The sequence below is a fragment of the Ascoidea rubescens genome, assembly GCF_001661345.1.
Source record: "Ascoidea rubescens DSM 1968 unplaced genomic scaffold ASCRUscaffold_7, whole genome shotgun sequence".
NCBI lineage: Eukaryota > Fungi > Ascomycota > Saccharomycetes > Ascoideales > Ascoideaceae > Ascoidea > Ascoidea rubescens.
The window spans coordinates 472,310-492,769 of record NW_017962919.1 but is presented as its reverse complement, the minus strand read 5'-3'; the positions used below and the strand labels follow the sequence as shown (position 1 = coordinate 492,769).

General features: G+C 29.9%; 11 protein-coding genes and 2 non-coding genes across 13 annotated transcripts; 7 read left to right on the top strand and 6 right to left on the bottom strand.

Moving 5' to 3' along the window:
- Positions 1–15: 15 nt before the first annotated feature.
- Positions 16–96, bottom strand: ASCRUDRAFT_t89. The gene has a single exon. It is a non-coding gene; the product is annotated as a tRNA-Ser (tRNA).
- An 865-nt stretch (positions 97–961) lies between these two features.
- Positions 962–1,978, top strand: ASCRUDRAFT_23239 (alpha/beta-hydrolase; the record flags this gene model as incomplete). Its single annotated transcript, XM_020189783.1, has 3 exons — positions 962–1,124; positions 1,191–1,266; positions 1,381–1,978. Coding segments are annotated over 3 exons (837 nt in total), but the record flags the coding sequence as incomplete, so codon positions are not given.
- A 556-nt stretch (positions 1,979–2,534) lies between these two features.
- On the top strand, positions 2,535–3,482 carry CHS7 (Chs7p; the record flags this gene model as incomplete). The annotated part of the gene is made up of 1 exon (XM_020190617.1): positions 2,535–3,482. The coding sequence occupies one exon, from the start codon at positions 2,535–2,537 to the stop codon at positions 3,480–3,482; it is 948 nt and encodes a 315-aa protein (XP_020047053.1).
- Positions 3,483–4,151: 669 nt separating this feature from the next.
- Positions 4,152–5,888, top strand: PAC1 (Pac1p; the record flags this gene model as incomplete). The annotated part of the gene is made up of 2 exons (XM_020191059.2): positions 4,152–5,583; positions 5,755–5,888. Coding segments are annotated over 2 exons (1,566 nt in total), but the record flags the coding sequence as incomplete, so codon positions are not given.
- Positions 5,889–7,039: 1,151 nt separating this feature from the next.
- Positions 7,040–8,684, bottom strand: ASCRUDRAFT_76114 (PP2C family serine/threonine-protein phosphatase). Its single transcript, XM_020193342.1, has 2 exons — positions 7,961–8,684; positions 7,040–7,903 (listed from the first exon to the last, which is right to left on the bottom strand). The coding sequence occupies exons 1-2, from the start codon at positions 8,545–8,547 to the stop codon at positions 7,108–7,110; spliced, it is 1,383 nt and encodes a 460-aa protein (XP_020047051.1). The 5' UTR covers positions 8,548–8,684; the 3' UTR covers positions 7,040–7,107.
- Positions 8,685–8,849: 165 nt separating this feature from the next.
- Positions 8,850–9,509, top strand: ASCRUDRAFT_76113 (uncharacterized protein). The gene has a single exon (XM_020193341.1). It carries the CDS (start codon positions 8,992–8,994, stop codon positions 9,301–9,303), a length of 312 nt encoding a protein of 103 aa, XP_020047050.1. The 5' UTR covers positions 8,850–8,991; the 3' UTR covers positions 9,304–9,509.
- ASCRUDRAFT_70616 (uncharacterized protein) lies at positions 9,443–9,841 on the bottom strand (the record flags this gene model as incomplete). The annotated part of the gene is made up of 1 exon (XM_020191817.1): positions 9,443–9,841. The coding sequence occupies one exon, from the start codon at positions 9,839–9,841 to the stop codon at positions 9,443–9,445; it is 399 nt and encodes a 132-aa protein (XP_020047049.1).
- A 1,924-nt stretch (positions 9,842–11,765) lies between these two features.
- ASCRUDRAFT_81115 (PLP-dependent transferase) lies at positions 11,766–13,196 on the top strand (the record flags this gene model as incomplete). The annotated part of the gene is made up of 1 exon (XM_020194572.1): positions 11,766–13,196. One exon carries the CDS (start codon positions 11,766–11,768, stop codon positions 13,194–13,196), a length of 1,431 nt encoding a protein of 476 aa, XP_020047048.1.
- Positions 13,197–13,270: 74 nt separating this feature from the next.
- ASCRUDRAFT_8340 (mitochondrial folate transporter/carrier) lies at positions 13,271–14,203 on the bottom strand (the record flags this gene model as incomplete). The annotated part of the gene is made up of 1 exon (XM_020194843.1): positions 13,271–14,203. One exon carries the CDS (start codon positions 14,201–14,203, stop codon positions 13,271–13,273), a length of 933 nt encoding a protein of 310 aa, XP_020047047.1.
- Positions 14,204–14,576: 373 nt separating this feature from the next.
- ASCRUDRAFT_76111 (aromatic amino acid aminotransferase II) lies at positions 14,577–16,576 on the top strand. Its single transcript, XM_020193340.1, has one exon. It carries the CDS (start codon positions 14,903–14,905, stop codon positions 16,355–16,357), a length of 1,455 nt encoding a protein of 484 aa, XP_020047046.1. The 5' UTR covers positions 14,577–14,902; the 3' UTR covers positions 16,358–16,576.
- On the bottom strand, positions 16,421–17,794 carry MUM3 (Mum3p; the record flags this gene model as incomplete). Its single annotated transcript, XM_020194842.1, has 1 exon — positions 16,421–17,794. The coding sequence occupies one exon, from the start codon at positions 17,792–17,794 to the stop codon at positions 16,421–16,423; it is 1,374 nt and encodes a 457-aa protein (XP_020047045.1).
- A 904-nt stretch (positions 17,795–18,698) lies between these two features.
- On the top strand, positions 18,699–19,784 carry ASCRUDRAFT_76110 (uncharacterized protein). Its single transcript, XM_020193339.1, has one exon. The coding sequence runs from the start codon at positions 19,009–19,011 to the stop codon at positions 19,537–19,539; it is 531 nt and encodes a 176-aa protein (XP_020047044.1). The 5' UTR covers positions 18,699–19,008; the 3' UTR covers positions 19,540–19,784.
- Positions 19,740–19,812, bottom strand: ASCRUDRAFT_t88. Its single transcript has one exon. It is a non-coding gene; the product is annotated as a tRNA-Thr (tRNA).
- Between the last annotated feature and the right edge of the window lie 648 nt (positions 19,813–20,460).

Here is a 20,460-nt window from a genome sequence, read left to right as displayed (position 1 = left end):
AATAGAAAAAAAATACGACATCAGCAGGACTCGAACCTGCGCGGGAGATCCCAAAAGATTTCTAATCTTTCGCCTTAACCGCTCGGCCATGATGCCAATATAAAACTCTATAAATTATAAGGATGTATATATTATATAATATTATGTAATTACTAATCCATCCAAGATTCTGGTTTTCTGATAAGAAAAGATTTGGTTTGATTTGGATCACTCAATGGTTGTAGTCTCTTGTTTTGATCAGCCAATAATTTCTTGAATTGCGGATGAGTGCCAGTTAATAAATAAACCAAGAATGTTATTTCAAACTATTTATTCCAAAAACAATGAGGAATATAACGAGGACTGCAAAAATAGTTTAAGATTTAATAAATTGAGTGAACCAAATAAGATAAAGAAGAATTATTCCCAGAAATCAGTTTTATCACTGTTATTTGTAGTGTTATTGATCTCAGGGTTTTTCATGATTAAATTGAGTAAAGAATACATTGATTATGAACGCATTTATAATAACAAATTAACCCACAAATTAGACTTGCTACCATTTTATAAAGGTATCAACATCGATTATAATTATAACAAAAATATTTATATTGATAGTGATCTTAATGGCAATTTTAATGATGCTTATAAATTTTTCAGGATAAAACACGTTTTTCATAATAATAATGGAACTTATAAAAGATTGGATATAACCGATCATTTAATTGATAAATATTCATTAAAATTATCACTTGAAAATTATGAAATTAGTAATGATATGGGAAATACAAAATTGGAGAAGGATTATTATTGGAATGTCTCATTACCCATCAAAACAATTAAAAAAAATAAAAAATTAAAGTTTGGTAAAGATAAGTTGGACATTTTAAATCATTTGGATAATATTCACTGCAGTATTGATTATTCCGATAGACGCGAGAATGGTATTAAAGCTGATAAAAATTTCAAGTGGAGATTGGCTGATGAAGACAATATCGTACCAAATATTACAGATTATAATACAATATTGACACTTGCTTTCATGTCATCAAATGCATATTATGAAACTCCAAAGAATAATAAGGATTGGTATAATCTATCTTCCCCATGGAATAACAATGGTAACTTTGATCTCAATAAAAGCAGTACAAATAATACAAATAATAATACTGGTAATCACCATGATATCAATAGCGGATTTGGATGGTTAGCTGATGGGGTAAGAGGACAAATTTTTGTTGATAATTACAATGAAACAATGGTTATAGCGATCAAAGGGAGTGAAGCGTCATTTTCTTTGCTAAATAATTATGCTTATAATAATATTAATAATGATAAACTCAATACCGATTATAACGTTGGTCTTGACTATAATTTTAATAATAACCAATTTAATAAAAGGGGAAGCACAAGCACCAATGATAAACTCAATGATAACTTACTATTCAGCTGTTGCTGTGCTAGAATTAGTTATCTATGGACCACAGTTTGCGATTGTTATAAAAGTTCATATAATTGTAATGAAAAATGTCTTGAATTAGAATTGTATCGTAATGATAGATACTATAAGCAAACGTTGAGGTTTTTTCTTGATATAATCAAAATGTATCCTGGTATTGAAAATATCTTTGTGACCGGTCATTCTTTAGGTGGGTCCTTGAGCTCTCTATTAGGAAGAACGTTTGGTTTGCCTGTGGTTACATTTGAAGCAGTTCCTGAGCTCTTAGCTACCAAAAGACTACACCTACCAATGCCTCCAGGTTTACTAAAGGACTATGAAAATATTTATCATTTTGGAAATAATGCAGACCCAATATATTTAGGAACATGCAATGGAGTCAGCAGTAGCTGTTCCATTGCAGGTTATGGATTTGAAACACAGTGCTTCTCTGGCAAAACCTGTGTTTACGATGTGGTTAGAGATAAAGGATGGACTGTGAACATTTTGAAACACAGCATCAAGTTTATGATAGAGCAGGTGATTGGAGGTTACCAGCAACAGGTGCCTGTGTGTGTGGATCCTCCTCCCTGTAAAGACTGTCCCAGTTGGCGATTCACTCTCTAGAAGGTGCTGCTTTTGCTGCTTTTGCTGCTTTTGGTGATACTACCTTTTCTGCATATATTGCATATTATTGCATATTTCCGCGTTATTGTCAGAGGTTATAAATAGAACAGACCCTCGATGCGGGGGCGGAGCGGTGCGTGGGCGCTGCGCAATGTTAGCAGACCTCGTTATTTTTGTACGGTAGACCTCCTTCCATGCAAAAATTTTAAAATTGGTTTTGGACTTGAATCTCGTTTCTTTTTGGCTCTTCACCTATAAAGCTCATTGTCATTTCAAAAGGCCAGTTTGAACATAATTTCTCTCCATTTATCTTATTTTTCAGGCCTTTATTATTGCAATTACTCTTTCAACAACAACTTTGTTCTGACCAGAGCTATACTAGTCCAGATCAACAATAGTATTCTCATCAGCATTCACAATATTATCCACAACAATACCAACACCAGTATCAATAGCGGCTTAACTGCAACGAGAACAATAATAACTCAAAATGGGTTTTGGAAATTTTACAGAACTTTGTCAACAGGCTTCCATACCCTTGTGCACAATTTTAACAAACCCAATCGATAAGCAACTAGAATCAATCTCAATAGGTGTAATCCCAAAATGTTATGCCAGAAGTATTATATTAGCCAACACTATGATCTTTCAAATAGGTACAGCTTTCATAAACATTGGTGCATTAATTTTGGTTGTCGTGATTTTATTCAACATTAAAAGCAAATATACTGCAATCGGAAGAAATGAAATGATTTATTTTTTTGAAATAATTTTTATTCTCTCCTTTTTGAGTTTAATAGTTGATTGTGGAGTTGTTCCCCCAGGTTCAGATACTTTTAAGTATTTTGTAGCAATTCAAAATGGTTTCTCCTCAATGGCTTGCTGGACTTTGATGATAACAGGTTTAACAGGGTTTGAAATTTGGGAAGATGGAAAAAAGAAAGCAATGTTCTTACTAAGATTATCAAGTTTAGTATTTTTCGCTTTATCCTTCATCATCTCATTATTCACATTTCAAAATTGGTTTGATGGAATCAATTTAAATCAAACTGTTCCATTGTTTATCGTATTATATATTATAAATGCTGTGTTTGTGCTTGTCTATATCATCTCTCAACTGATTTTATCACTCTTTATTCTTGATAATATTTGGGCTTTTGGTGCTTTCTTATTAGGTGTATGCTTTTTCATAGCTGGGCAGGTCTTACTATATGCTTTATCGAATATAATTTGCGAGGGTTGCAACCATTACTTAGATTCTTTATTCTTTACATCCTTAGCAAATGTCTTTACCTACATGATGTTGTTCAAATATTGGGATATGATAACATTGGAAGATTTGGAATTCAGTGTTGCAAGTAACGAAAACCCAACTGATCCAGGAATGGGTCTTTATCATGATGATGACAAATCTAGTATTTTCACTCAACTTCGTTAGAAAAAAAATCGTCAAAAATCGATAATCCAATACTCCAATACTCCAATAGTTTAAATTCAAATTTACATTAAATTCTGATTTGAAAGATAATCAAATGAATTGACAGCCCAATTAATTAGTCCAATAAAGGTGATAAACATCACCATCTTATTCTTTCATTTATATATCATTTTTTCAATTTAGTCTACTCTAGTCTCTCCTACTTTACTTTAGTTTATTTCAGTTTAATTTATCTTGACTTAGTTTAATTTAATACAGTTTACACAAATTCCCCTTTATAGTATAATACAAATCCCTAGTTTGTTTTTAACTCCTTCCACCTGAAATATTCCAGTTTTTTTTTGTTTTTTTTTGTTTTTTTAATTTAAATTTCTACCAAACTTTGGAAAAATCGGAAAATCGGGAAATTTGAGAATCTTTGGGGAATTTTTGGAATTTCTTGGAAATATTTAGATTTATACCCTTTTGCACGTGATTGGACAAAGTCAAATCCAAACCAAATCAACAAATTTTTTTGATCAACAGTCCAACACAATCAACAATCAGCAATTAAACTAAACTTATTCATCGCCATCAACTAATTGCTATCAGTTTCTCAAACTGCGCTTTATTACCTAGTAATTGATACTAATTAAGTGTTATTTTGATTTTTTTTCCTTCATGTCTACTCTAACAATTAAACAGCAAAATGATCTTAATAGATCAATAATAATTTACCTTAAAAATAGAGATATTGACCAGGAATTAATCGATGAATTAATTCACAATTTATCCTTCAATAACACCGATTTTGACTTAATTGCCTCTTCGGAAATTAACTTGTTAGAAAAAAAATGGTCGACGGTTATAAGGCTTCAAAAGAAAATCCTTGAATTGGAAAATAAAGTCAATCAACTAAACGAAATCTTAAATAATAATAATTTCAACAATAATATAACTGATTCCTTTTCCTCTCTAACTACAAACGATAACAATGACTTATCTTCCTTAAAAAAGATAAATTGGTTACCAACAAATGTCAAACAAACTTTAAAAGCTCATAAATCTCAAGTCAATACAATCTCAATCCATCCAATTTTGCCACAACTAGTTTCTGGCTGTAACGACGGTTCCTTAATAGTGTGGGATTTATTAAACTCAATCCAACCAGAATTTATTAACAAAAACGCCCATTCAAGATCAATTAACTGTACATGTTTCTCCCCCTTACCAATCTCCCTAACTTCTTTGAATAACAGTAGTAACAGTAGTAGTAACAGTATCCAGAATAATGATAGCAATGGTCTCAAAAATAGCTCAACTTTTTCGAAAAATCAAATATACCTCTTTGCAACATGTTCATCTGATTTATTTATCAAAATTTGGGATCCTAATAATGATTATAAACCAATTAGAACTTTATCTGGTCACGATCACTCGATTTCTTCAATATCTTTTAAAAATTCAAATCCAAATCACTTGTTTAGTTGTTCAAGAGATTTTTCAATTAAATTATGGGATATTACTAATGGCTGGTGTTTAAAATCGTTTATTGGTCACTCAAATTGGGTCAGATCAATTAATCTAAATTATAATGATAACTTCTTATTAAGTTGCTCAAATGATCAAAGTATTAGATTGTCTCATTCAGATACTGGTACTGGTTTGGCTTTATTGATTGGACACCATCAAGTTGTTGAAGACTGTAAATTTGTTCCCGAAATTTCAAATGTTTATTTAGATAAATTGGCCAAAAAATTTGTCTCAAAAGAAATTTTAGATAATCAAAATTATAAAACCTTGGGCTACAAATATTGTGCAACATGTGGTAGAGATGACACAATTAAAATTTGGCTATTACCTTTACCAATAATTAGACCACACAGAAGCCCATTGCCCTCATCGAATCCAACCGGTGTTCTTCTAGCTGATTTAAAAGGCCATTCCTCTTGGGTAAGATCTTTACAATTTCATCCTGGCGGTAGATATTTATTTTCAGCTTCCGATGATAAAACAATTAAAATTTGGGATATATCTTTGACGAATTATGATGTAATCAAATGCATCAAAACTTTGTCCGGTGGCCATGAAAGCTTTATCAATAAGATATGTTTTGCTTCATGTATCAATTTTGAAAATGATAACGAAGAAGATGATGATAACGATGAAAATGAAAAAAACATTCAAAATAACAGTACTGTGAAAACTGAAAATTCAGTCAATTCGTTCAATGAAAAACGGGAAGATGAAACATCTAAAATCGAAGAACTTGTCGATAATTCATCAACTTCAGCAAACGGTTCTACTTCAAAAGAGTCTAAAAAAGAAGCTGAAAAACAAAAAAGGAAACTAATAAAGTTAGACAAAAGTATTAGATGCACTTTAGCTAGTGGTGGTGCCGATAATACTGTTTGTATCTGGGCATGATTTTTTTTATTCATTATCATTATTTTTTGTTTTTTATACTGGAGTTTATGAAAATCCATTAATGCTCTTAATCATCGTTAACTCTATATTATCGTTAATTATTGTTTTTAAAGTCAATCTTTTTTTTTGTTTCAATTATGCTTTATTATCATTTTTTTTAAACACATTTTTTTTTGAAAAAGATATTTTATTTTTTACAATATGATTGCATATCTTCATTATTTTTTTTGAATTTTTTTTTTTTCTAAATTATGCTGATTATACTGTTATACAATTTTTAATCTGCTAATTGTAAACAGTCTTTTATCAGTTTTAATTCTCATCTAAAGTGCATTTCCCTTGAACGAAATTATAAAAATTTATTCAAAATAGATGTATTTTTTTAGAAAAGCCAAACCATGTTATAGGACACTTATATTTTTCTTATCTATATATGAAAATAAATAGAATTTAATTATAAAAAGGGTATTGTTTCTATTGGGAATTAGGTTTCCGTTAGGATTTTGGTTAATACAAAATTACACCACCTTGCATTTGACTGACGCGCCTCTGCATTTTACAAGATATGAAGATCAGAATTCTTGAAATTTGTTTATCAATAACTAATTTTAAATCTGTTTTATTAGAAAAATAGCTAAGCAATAGTAAAACAATATTGAAATAAACATTTAAATAATGAAGGTCAAATAAATAAAATCAACAAAAAAAAATAAAAATAAGGACAATAAAAATGAAATTAAAATTAAAAAAAGTAAAAACAGTATAGTAAAATGATAAAGTAGTAGTAGATAGTAGAAAATATAAAGACAAGCACATCAAAGTAAAAACATAAGAAAAAGAAAAAAAATAAGTGATAAGTAATAAACAAACAAAATTAAAAATTAAAATTAAAAACTGGGAAAGTGAAGATTTAGCTTTAAAGGTTTATAGATTTGGAGTCAGGAAATTAAAACTAGATTGGAGCGAGATTTTAAATTAGAAATTGGAAAGCATAGACATAACTAATTAAATACTGGAAAACATTAAAAATAAATTATACGGTTAAATCAGATAGAGATAGAAAATATGAAGTTGATATTTTAATTAGTTTTTTATAATTTTTTTTTTTTCATTATTTTTTCATTATTTTTTCATTATTTTTTCATTATTTTTTCATTATTTTTTCATTATTTTTTCATTATTTTTTCATTACTTTCAGTTTTGTTTAAGCAATTTTGTATCAGGATAAGTTCAATTGATCTTGAGATTGAGATTCATCATAATCACTTAATTCGCTATCAGAGTAAGTCAGTTCTAAAATTCTTTGATCAAATCTTATGATCATGACAGTTACATTATCCATACTTAAATTTTTAATAGCATGATCACATAAAACTCTTGAAGCAACTTGAGGGTTGGCTTCGTTTCTGATTAGATCAACTGCATCTTGATCTTTTATAATATCCCATAAACCATCACAAGCAATTATTAGAAATTCGTCACCATCAGTCATTTCCAAGGCTGTTGTGTAGGGTTTTCCGATTATTAAATTTTTCAAGTAATGATCGCCTAAAGATCTTGTTATAGCTAGAATTCCATTGACTCTATTTCTCATTATTAAGCCTCCAGATTGAACAATTCTATTTGATTCATTTGTATCACTGCCTTTATGGTCGTAAGATAGTCTGATGGCAAACCCATTTCTACAAAGAACCAATCTTGAATCGCCGACATTTGCGGTATACAACATTCTTCTATGGTTTGGAGTAGGAATGAAGTCAAATAAATTTGAGTAATCTTTAAGATATTGGGACTGAGATTGAGATTGAAAATTTGATTGTAGTTTTCTTTTTATTTTTGAGTTATTAAGCTGGTCAGAAAACTGGGGTATTGTCATGTCTTTGTCTTTATTTCTATAGTTATTTTTGGTGACTTGGTAATTTTCATTATTGTTGATAATGCTATGTTTATGGATATCTGTATCATTGTCATTATTGTTATTGTTGATATTAGTATTGTTTTTTTGTGGAGGATTACTATCGTTGTAATTGTCATTATAATTGTCACTATCATTATCATCATCTAGCTCCCACCTTATTATAGCCACGGCAGCGGTACAACCACTTGAGCCGATACTGTTATTACTATCAGCGATCAAGTTATCAGCTTCTTGAAAGCAGTTATTCAAACAGGATCTTATATCTTGATCATTGATGAGTTTTGATGAGTTTTTTTCATTTTTGAGAATTTCGTTTTGTAGTAATAAATGTAGATTTTGACCACACCATTTAGCAGCTTGTTTTCCTGCATGGCCATCAAATAAAGCAAAGTAACCCCAATCTAAACGCTCGCAGAAATTGGCAACGTAGGTGTGAACATCTTCCATTGTTGGTCTGTATTTGGGGTTTTTGTTTTCACTTACGCCAACATCAAAGGATAATTTATAATTTTTTTTTTGAATCAGAGTAGTTTGATCATCAGTGGATAAATTGGATAGGTTTTGAGTTACGTTATCAAGAGTATCCTGTATATTTGGCTCATTATTGTTATTTATGGGATGAAGAGTATTGATATCAGATATGGTATTATTGTCGTTTATATCATGATAACTGTCATTCTGTTTGAGTGATGAAGAAAGTGAATGGTTTGAAGCAGAGTTTGTAGTATTTAAATCTGACATCTTTAATTATGGTTTTATAGTTCTGGTAATAATATTAATACTAATAGTAAAAACAATGGTAATGATAGTGATAATAATAATGATAATAATATTTTTTATTATTTAATACCTCTCTTTTAATGGTTTTTTTGTTTTGTTTAGTAGTTTTAAATTTATATTGTTTTTCAAATGAAAAATTAAGAAATTTTAATTTTTGATTTGGTTAATATGAAATTTTGATAATCTAATAGTTTTAGTAATCTTATTTGAACAGAAGTTAAATAGTAGTCGGAATTTAAGTTTCACAAAATTCAGGAGAACAAAAAGAACAAATAATTTATAAACTAATCAACCAGAGCCAACTTTTTCTCTTAAGGAAACAATACCAAACAATGTTATGAGAGTGGATCAAGATATCAATTGAGCAATGTGCATCCAGCAGAGATAAAGGAGAAATTCCGGCAGATGGATAGGAATCACACAAAGGAAGGGCAACAGAAAGGGCGGGAAGAGACCGTGAGACTGGAGAATCTGAAAAAAGTAGCACAGGAAGCACAGGAAGCAGAAACAGCACAGGAAGCACGAGTTGGGCGTTGCACGAGGGTCTGGGCTCCAGAAACAGCTCTGAAGTGGGCAAAAAGACAACGGAAATGGTGCACAGGCGGAGCGGCGACGGCAGGGGGAGCGCGGAATAAACCCTTTCCAAACAAAATCAGCACCAGTGACGCAATAGGCGTCGCTCCCGCTTTGTTCGCGCGAGTTAGAGCTCTGCCATAGCGGTCTGAAACCTAGTACCAGTGTTGGGGTGGCGCCGCAGAGAGCTGCAGGAACATGTTGTGATGCGCTGTGAGTTTGGATATCACCATTACGCAATTGTTCGGTGTTTCGCTCGTTCGATTACGTACATTTCGCTCAGTCAAATTAGGATCCCAAGAGCAATTGTACTCAACAATAGTTCGTAGATATCTGATTGCAAATATGACTTTGATCCATCATGTGAAAATGATATTGGATATAATCTGTCAGTGAAAGTTATTATTGCGTCGGACTCGTTATCATTATTGATATAACTAAATGATTTTGCTAGGGTTGTATCCAAGTTGGAAATCCAATAATTAAATTTTGTCTCTGTATACGAACCATTATAAAGCTTTTGCAAAACACCCGTGGATAACTTGATTGAAAATGATGATAATGTGAAATCCAAATGTTGTATTTTTGGCTTGAGATTTTGGTCATATTTGTTGATCGTTGGTGTAGTTGTCGAACTGCCTTGATATTTTGTATAACCAATGCCCCAACCGAAAGACTTCATTTGTAATTATAGGTGTTAGGTGCGTTATATCTGAAGTACTCGACTAATACTTTTCTCTCAATCAAGTTCTGTTTGATTAATATATCAATTAGATTAGTTTTGTTTTATGACTCTAAAGTTTGATCAGTGATCTTGAATGATGATATATGGAGACTCCCAGCATTACTATTGATTGAAAATGCCAATCCAAACTTGAAATTCTTGTAACTGATACTGTTATTTAAATGCAAAGTATCCGATACCTCCAAAACCAGTTGCAATATTTAGATCCAAAAAATTCAAGCTGAATGAAGAGTTGATTGACCGAATTGGTTCATCATCAAGATCAAAAAATCTGAATGTGAATGAAAAATTTAACCTTTGTGAAGGAGTTCTCGATTCTAAAATAGCAAGTAGATACTCATATTGAGATCCTTCATATTGAAGTTTAACCACTCTGGTTTTTTTGATTGTATCGTTGTAGGTGTTTGCAGCAGTCAAAAGATAAAATAAACCTATTGAAAGTATAATAGAATAATATTTATCCAATTTTCATATTATTTCTAACATTTATCAAATTTCTATAACACTTCTAATATTTATATTTTGGTCAATCAAAATCCAAATTTGAACAAAACACATGGATATATTTGTTGATTAAATACCAACTTTACATTGATTCTTAGACCCTTAGATATTCTCATTATAACCAATTTCATCACAATTGAAAGACTTTAAAATGGTAAGCAGTAATCTATACACCCACTAAAGTGCTGCATGGCTTAAAAATATTGAAATTCATAATGTTTCCAATTTTATTGCAAACATCAAAATTCCAGACAGTGCCAAACAGAAATCTTAAGTTGTAAAAAATGATTTCTCAAACCTTTGAATTCGATTGTAATAACAGATGAAGACTTGCAGATAAAATAATATTTTGTTGAACACTAACCAAAAAAGGAAGAAAAGAAGAAAAGAAGAAGAAAAACTGCGTAGCTCATCACTTTTCTCAAAATCCCAAAACAACACCTCTAATTCAATTTAAAATACAAATTTTGAGTTTCCGTGTTATGTGTTTATGATGTATACAAATATATGCAGGATTCTGTGATCTTCAAACAAAACAGTACCAGTGCAATGGAATCTCAATTAAGATTTGTATTGGTGCATTGGAGTTTATTGTGTTTTGAATTAGAGTTTCGGTTCTTTGTCTACTTGGCTGGAGTTATTCTCAGGTTCTCATATCAATTTTTATGTTATTACCCATAGATATTAGTCATTTATAATAACCTTGGCTAAACCAGTCAGCATCTTAATTTAAGAAAATGTTTTGACAACTATCCTATTATGCTGATTTCCAGAAATCCCAGTGTTAAAAAAGGCATTAGACTTTTCAGAAAAACTTTCGTCTAGTTGTAGCTAATTGTCTTATTTCTCGCAATATCTTAGTTATTTATTTTACTAAAATTTGACGTTTAATATCCTATAAAGACACAGTATAATAAGATAATTAATAAAGTTTTTCTCCTTCCTCTTTATTCACAAAATTATTCCTATTTATAACAGAATGCTTCTCCTTTGGGATTACGTAATATGTACCACATAATAGCAAAAATCGCTAAAAAGCGGTTATTCATAAGGGCAGCTATCGTAAAGGGTATGAATAATATTCCTACTAAAACTATAACTATACTGTATTGCATCATATAAGCCATAACAATATCAAATTGTTTAACTTGATAATTTCATTATATAAATTCCTTATGATTTAATTCTAATATAATACAGTCAATGGATAATGAAATCATTTCATTTTATTAATAGATTTTCAATATTTTATAACTTGCGGGTAAGACAAATTATTATATAAATACTCTATTTCCGCTGCATGTTATTACAATAGTCTTTAATACTAATATTAATTTGAACACACACAAAAAAAATAATGTCAAAACTTGAATTTTCTCATCATTTATCGGAATCTGTTAAATATAGAACTGATAATGATTTTACTACTGGCGAATCTTATCAAATTCCTCATCCAAATCCAATTTATTTCAATTATGGCTGTCCGAATCATGGTTTCTTTCCAATAAAAAACATCTCAATTCAATCAATCAATAAGCCATTTAACAATGAAGATACAACAGATTTTGTTATTAATGGTACCAATAACAATGAAAATAGCACTACCAATAAATCAATTACAATCTCTCAAGGTTTTCAATATATGGAGGTCACAGGCGATAAACTTTTTTACAATTTTAATAAAGAATTAATCTTAAAAGTCAATCCACCAGCTTATAATGATTGGGATTTATTGTTAACTTGTGGTTCTATTGATGGTTTAAATAAAATCTTCAACATTTTAATTAACCCCAATGATACAATTTTAGTCGAAGAATATACTTTTGTCCCCACTGTCAATCAAATAACTCAATATAGGGGTATTCCAATTCCTCTTAGATTGAATTTAAACCCCAATAAAAATTCTAATAATGGAATCGATTTAGAATTTTTTGAAGATTTATTAAATAATTGGAGATCGTATCACCCAAATTTAAGAAAACCAAAGGCTTTGTATACAATTCCAAATGGCCAAAATCCAACTGGAATTACAACTTCAATGGAAACTAAAAAGAAAATTTATAACATTTGTCAATCTCATGATATTTTAATCATAGAAGATGACCCCTATGGTTATATAATCTTAAATGATGATTTTATTCATAAAAAGATTGCAATTAATGATTATATAAACAATTATATATCAAAATCTTATCTTACAATTGATACTTCTAGCAGAGTATTAAGATGTGAAACATATTCAAAGACTTTTGCTCCAGGCTCGAGAGTGGGTTTTATTGTAGCCAATAATTTTTTCATCGATCATTTAAAGAAATTAACTGAATTAACTACTACATATGCGTCTGGGATCTCTCAAACAATTATTCAAAATCTTATCTTGCAAAAGGGAGGATTTCAAGGCTGGGTGAATTGGTTAATTGAATTGAGCAAAGCTTATTCAATTAGAAAATATAAAATTCTTGAATTTTTGAAAAAAACAAAATTGGTTCAAGATAATTTAATCAATATCATTGAGCCAAATAATGGAATGTTCATTTCCATTGTCTTTAAGTTTGAAAATGCAAATTCAAATGAATATAATATTAAAAGTGATTTAGATAAATTGTATAATATTTGTTTAAATAATGGTATTGTCGTTATCTTAGGAAAAACGATGGCAGTTGGAGAAAGAGCAAGAGAAAATGCGAAATTTATCAGAATCACGTTAGCAATGGCTGATAATATTGAAGAAATAATTGAAGGAGCTAGAAGATTAACAAAAAGTTTTGAAGAGTATTTTTATAGTTAATTATGTTACTTTCTTTTCTATTGTATTGTATTGTATTGTATTTTTCTTTGTAAGTTCTAGTTTATCGTATTCATTTAATTTAAATAATGTTTCAAATTTTCATAAGTAGTAAACGTTATACATGTTGCCGGTAGGACTCGTATTAAATTGGTTGATAATCCTTTATAAAAGCCAGTAAAGCCTTCATTTTTAAAAGTTTTATTAAAAATGGATAAAATATTTTGATTCAATTTTTTTTGTTTATTAATATTATGATTATAATCCTGTAATCTTGATTTGAATATCTGCAAGGGATACAAAGTTGTTGTTGCAATTATTTGAGATGTTGAAGATAAAGTGATGTATTGCAAAGATGACAATTTCTGTTTTTCTTTCGAAATTTTCATATTTTTGCTCGAATAAACAAAATCCTTTAGATTATCATAAATAGAAAATTGAATTGCACCTTTACTGACACCAATTAAAGCAGGTACTGAGCCCTTCCAGAATGTTAAGATACTTTCCTCTTTCAATATTCTTTTGATACCATCGCTTAGTGATTTGTAAGCACCAGGAGATGTTTTCGAAGTGGACAATATTCTTGTTTTAAGCACCCATATGGGATTTGTCATTAAAGTTGTCAAAGAACCAGCTAAGAAAGCAGATGCAAAGTAGTTTTGAGTTGAGTTTTTCTGATTATTTTCACCGAAGTTGAAGTTGATTCTGGATTTAAAATCGTTATACAAAGTGAAATATAATGACCACGCGATGGAATTCCCTATCAAGTTTGGAAATATGCCTCTGTATATCTCGGATATAATTGGATTTCTAGAATCTCGTATATTATTTACAATGTTCTTAAATATGATATAGTGGGATTGATTTGAATAATCCAATTGTAGCCGAATTTTTATCAAATCTAATGGATGAGTGATTAGGGTGGTCAAAAACCCAGCAGTTAAACCGGAGATCACCTCCTTGGACCTGGGGGATAGTTCCTTCATGTCCACACTGTCACCAAACACCATGGTATCAACAACTCAAACACATCCCGAGACAGATCAGTAACTGTTCACTTCTTCTCTCACACCTCCATTTTCTTCTCAAATCGAAAAAAAAACAAAAAAAACGCCATGCATATCAACTAATAAGGAGGCACGTTAATGCACACTACGCGCACGCACATATTCCAAAATTATGGGTCTAATTCAGCCAAAAACGTGATCTGATGTAGTTGCAACACAGCGCAAATTCCGTGCATCACTACACGTGTTTATGTATATTCACGTGTCCGTTCCGCGTTTGTGGTTTCTTATCCGCTCAACCCTTATCGCTCAAAGCCAGAGCGTTATCTTGGATTTATTTTCGGTTTATCTTCGACTTTTTGTTCACGTCTCGGGTCTGAAAACGGTCCAATGTGGTTAAAGTCTTTCCTATAGCTGTTGGAGGAGATTGTTGTATTTCTCACTCTTATTTGCTGTGTAAAGTGTGTGAGGTCGTCTCGAGAATTAACCGATAATTTGCCTTTTTATATTACTAATCCAACTTGGTTATTATTTAGCTTACACATATTTATATCACCAATTCACTATAGTTTTGACATCGCTGACAAAATCCTTAAAAGCATTTTCACTTATTTTAAAAGGAACTTAGCTTGATTTTTTTTTTCTTGCCAAAATTTCGTGCTAATTTAGCTGGTTTTGCTTGTCTACTGAACATATCTAGAAATGACAATTTTTCCACTTGCTCACCACTTGGCTGAATTTACAAAGAATAAGGTCTCAAGCCGATTTTCAACTGAAATTCCTGCAACTGATGGAGGTGAAGTTCATCCCAACCCAATTTATCTCAACTATGGTTGTCCCAATGATGGGTTCTTTCCCATAGAAAAGATTACAGTCCATACTCTTGATAAACCATTTCAAACCAAGAAATTATCAAAAGCCGAAATTGATAACTTGGATTTAAAGACTATTGAAATCGTTAAAAAGGAACTAAATGAGGATCTAATTTATATCTCCGATGGTTTCCAATATATGGCACCAAGTGGCCATGACAATCTTTATAAATTTAATAAAAGTTTGGTGACTTTGTTAAATAAACCAAATTATGATGACTGGGATTTGGTTATTACTCTTGGTGCTGCTGATGGTTTAAATAAGATATTCAAAGCGTTGATCAATCCCGGTGATACAGTCTTAGTTGAAGAATTTACTTTCACTCCATCAACTTTTAATTTATCTCAATTTGGTGGAATTGCTGTTCCTGTTCCTGTTGATTTCAACGAAAAAAGTGAGGGAATTAACGTTTCAAAATTGGAAAACTTATTAGATAACTGGTCAGCTATTCATCCAGATTTAAGGAAACCAAAGGCTTTATATACCATTCCAACTGGTCAAAATCCCATTGGAACAACTTCAAGTTTGGAGACAAGAAAAAAAATATACAAAATTCTTGAAAAACATGATGTCTTGATCATAGAAGATGATCCCTATGGTTACATTGTATTGAACGATGATTTTATAAATCGTAACGTTACAAGAGATGAATATATTAATAAATATTTATCGAAATCCTATTTAACAATTGATACTTCTGGTAGAGTATTAAGAGCCGAAACCTATTCAAAGACTTTTGCTCCAGGTTCAAGATTAGGTTTTGTTGTTGGTCATAAAGGGTTTATTGATACAATAACTACAATTTCCTCGTTATCAACAAGATCTCCATCTGGTATTTCTCAAACTATTTTATATAACGTTATTAAACAAAGGGGTGGGTTAGACAGTTGGTTAGATTGGAAAATTGAAATCTCAAAAGCTTATTCCATTAGAAAAAAAATATTTTATGATTATTTAAAAGCATCAAAGATTAATGAGAAACATTTCATTGAAGTAATTGAGCCTAAAAATGGTATGTTTTTATCGGTTAAAATCAATTTTGAATTGAATGAAAAATTAAGGAAAAATGATATTTTTAGAAATTTGGCCTTATTGAATAATAAATGTTTGAAACATGGTGTTATTGTTATTCTAGGCAGAGTATTAGCTGTTGGAGAGGAAGCAATAAGGAAATCTAATTTTGTTAGATTAACATTGACAATGGCAGACGATGAGGATGAGTTATTAGAGGGAATTAAGAGATTCGCTTCAAGTATCGAGGATTTATTTGAATATGGCAATTGATTTATAAATAGTTTGAATTTTCAATATTCTAATTAATTTTATTTTATTTTATTTTACTTTACTTTACTTTACTTTGTTTTGTTTTGACTTTGAATGTTTTTTATTAATAACATTAGTATTAATAATATTTTTCATTATTAAATTTATTGATTTATCCTTTTTAAACCAATAACTTTCAAACCATTTTTCAAAGTTTTTCTTTTTTTTCAAATGTCTTAATTTAGGGTACTGAATTGAATTGATATTAATTCTGATGTTTAAAGATTTTATGTTATTTGATAATAATAATTGCAATATTGTAGGTGGATTGAAATTAAAATTCAAGTCATTCTCGCCATCATGATTATGATTATGATTATGACTATGATTATTATTTCCGATTATATAGTAAATGATTGAGATATCATAAATTCGATTATAATTATTAAAGCTATTGAAATCATTCAAATTTATAAATTTTTTATTATTTATATTTAAATCATCCAAGTAATTGAAAAATGGATACAAAAAAGAAAATCTTGGATATAACAAATTTGATAAGAATTTGTAAGTAACTGAATTATTGTTTTGTATTTTTAAATTCTTTAAGGTGAAAATATTAACTTCAGGGTATAATATTAGCCAATTTATATTTATATTTTTATTTTTATTTTTATTTGTATTTGTATTCTTTTCATCATCATGAGTATGATTAGAAAAAGATTGTAATAAGTTTTTCTTTTCAAATAAATAAGTTAAATCGTCATTATTTAGTAACCAGTTTTCATTCAAATTAAATAAGTTTAAAAACAATTTTAAAGAAGGAAACTGCCAAATTAAAGCCCAAGTTAAGAAATTTAAATTTATGAATATTTTACTATCTTCTTTATCCTTACCATTTTTATTATTTTTATTATAAAGTTTTATAAAATAGTTTGATAAATAAGGGAAAATTAAATAATCTAATAGAGATTTATGATTTGATAATATGATGGAATTGTTGTCTAAATCAATTGTATCCCCAGTGATGAAAAAATTTAATTTTATATTTATTAAATATTGAAATAAATCCAAGAAATGGTACCAAAATTTATAATTTATTTTATAGTTTTTGAAATAAAATAGATTTATTATGAATGAGTTGAGATCATTTTTAAATTGGACAATCAAATCGGGTAAATTAATGTGATAACTATTATTATCATTTCTATCATTTTCATCATTGATATTATTTAAATTTGAATTGAGAAAACCTAAATCAAATAAATTGGAATTCAATAAGGAATGAAAGTTAATCACTAGAAAATAGACAATTTTAAAATAATAATAAAATATGAAATAGACTATTATTAAGTGTATGACAAAGATTAGCTTGAATACTGAAAAAATATTCAAATTGATTATCAACTTTTGATCAACTGGATAAACACCAAGATGATTCCATAATTCTCTGTCCATGGTACAAGTAAGTGTTCTTGAAATATACAAAAAAAATAAAATAAAAAAATAAAATAAAAAATGGGAATTGATTTAAATTTATACATTTTGTATCGGTGTAAATGGCATTGACAAGACTATAATTACAATCATCACTATTGAAAGAAACGACAATGGGTTTTGTGTAATTGAAGACCTATTCATTTATTTATTCAAAGCATTTCAAAGCTGTTCATGGCACTGATGAAAAGAGCTCAAGGCGTGTAAACCAGATAAGCTCAATAGAATCAAACCAAAAATTGCTGCTCTCCTCCATCTCAGGACCCAGCAATTCTACCTTTTATTCAATAAGTTATAAGAAAAATGGGGCAAAATCAGGAGTTTCAAACTTTACAGAAATTGAAAGAAAGAAAAAAAACTGGAAGATTTTTTGCTTATAAAAAGAAGTATTGGTTACCCTGTGATGAAAATAGGGCTGTAACTAGTAGAGCTTTATATCAGGGCTCTATAGTAGCTTTATGTAAGCTCAACACGTTACTGAGAAGAAAGTGTCTTCAGTGTTATCGAGAGATAATACAGTCGTTAGGTGAAAGTATAAACCGGTTAATTTATCTAATTGAAATAAGATATTTATTTGTTTAGGATGATATCTGTTGATCTCTCAAAAAAAACATATATAAAGAATAATAAGAAAATAGGGAATGAGTTGGTAATTACATAATCATTCATTTTTATGATTATATAAATTAATGTGATAGTATCACATATAAGGGCTCTAGACAATAGGGCTCGCATCAGGGCTCTGGTCCGATAAGGAAATAAAGATAAGACGAGATAAGAATGAATGATGCTGGAGAAGGTTAGTCGAGCAGCTTAGGAGCTTAGGAGCTAAGGCAGTTGAGAATTGAGTTGTAGACTGTTGTTGTCGCTGGAAGACTGGATGGTTTTCAGCTTGTTGGGTTTGACCTGGGCCTGTTTGAGGCAAAAATAATCACTCCATTCCAGATTGTTCTCTGTTCATGTGTTTTGATCTGATGGGTGTTTTGTAAATAGTGTTCTCGCGATCCCTATTCTGTGCTTGTATCTATGGGCGTGCAATTTTATCTTTTGGTTCTTCGCTTGGATGATTACATATAAATCTATTGCCATTGCTTGTCTTTACAACTGGATTTTAACACCATTACTCATACTCTTCAGTCATCTAATTACTACACCTGCTACAATTATTAAACAAAATGTTTAAATACACAACTTCTATACTAGTTTCCAATAAATGCGCATTATCTTCAATTCCCAAAAGATCTTTTGGCATTACTCCTTTTTTCAGAAATGCTGCTGCTCAACCAGCTCCATTGAAAACCAATGAAGAAAAGAAGCAAGATTCCTCACCCAAAACTCCCAGAAAGTCATACATCAGCCCCATTTTGAATGTCATTTTATTTGGTTCATTGACCTATATCGGTTATGATTACTATAACCTACTCAACATAGTAAACTCAAAGGATTTAAGATTAGTAGCATATAAGAATGAAGTCAAGAAATTAAATTCAAGAATAGATCAATTGATAAAAGATGAAATCAAATTCAACAAGGATCAACACAATACTTTGAAAAAAATAATTGGTGGTGACAACAGTGAAGATGATAACAAAAACAATAAAGACGATAGTGATTCCAATAATGGTAGTAAAATTTCCAAGCCCTCAATTCCCAAGCTCCCTAATACCCCAATCAAAAAATCTAAAGGTTGGTATCAATTTTGGTAGTCTTCTGGATCTCACTGGCTGGTATTAAACCATCCCTATATACATATGTATATTTTTCTATCTATTCTCACCTAAGATTTTCCTACTATTATTTTAATGTTTCTCTTTACTGTTCTTTACTAAATTCCTCTATTTACACTTATTCCTAATACACGATCACATTCTCCATAGATTTACTAAAAAAGAAAACTCTAAAAAGATGCCTTCAGCCAGATTCGAACTGACGATCTCCTCATTACTAGTGAGGTGCCTTACCAACTTGGCCATAAAGGCTTTGGGATGCCTATAAAAACACAAAAATAAAATATATATATGTTATTTACCTTGTATATTGCAACATTGCTTTGTGGGCAGTTTGTAAAAACAGATCTTCCTAGCTAATGTTGAAAAGAAATAATATAATAGTATTAGATTTTCACGTGTTTGAATTTTCAAATGCGATTTAAGAGTGAGCATCCCTTTCACATCGAACAGTGCGTTTCAAACCATATTTATCAGTGGATTGTTCACATCTTTTTTCTTATATATTGGAATATTGTAATTGAATCGCCATCATTAAACAGTAATTGAGCAATTTTTTATCAATAAAAAGGAGATATAATGGGTTAAATCACCAAAGAATCTATTTATTGATATTGATTTGTTGATATTAACGAATAATAATGAAATTAATATTAATGTATCATCAACTCTTTTAAATATTGATCATCGATAAAGAAACCGATTAATTCAACTCATTTAATAAGCAGCAGAGTCCCTGCCTAAATAATTGAATCGAATTTAATTCCTGTTATTCCTTGAACTTTTACTGATCTCACTAACAAAATCAATTAAATAATAATGTAAACTAATTCACCTTTAAACTATCAATAATCAATAATGGTTTTCTTTACATTAATTGAAACGAAAAGTTATTTTAAG

Excerpts from the sequence above, each read along its gene's own strand:
- ASCRUDRAFT_76114 (XM_020193342.1), bottom strand. The coding sequence starts at position 8,547 with ATGTCAGATTTAAATACTACAAACTCTGCTTCAAACCATTCACTTTCT. Across the intron at positions 7,904-7,960 it reads GCTGCCGTGGCTATAATAAG|TAATCCTCCACAAAAAAACA; the intron begins GTGGGAGCTAGA and ends TTACAACGATAG.
- ASCRUDRAFT_76113 (XM_020193341.1), top strand. The coding sequence starts at position 8,992 with ATGGATAGGAATCACACAAAGGAAGGGCAACAGAAAGGGCGGGAAGAG.
- ASCRUDRAFT_76111 (XM_020193340.1), top strand. The coding sequence starts at position 14,903 with ATGACAATTTTTCCACTTGCTCACCACTTGGCTGAATTTACAAAGAAT.
- ASCRUDRAFT_76110 (XM_020193339.1), top strand. The coding sequence starts at position 19,009 with ATGTTTAAATACACAACTTCTATACTAGTTTCCAATAAATGCGCATTA.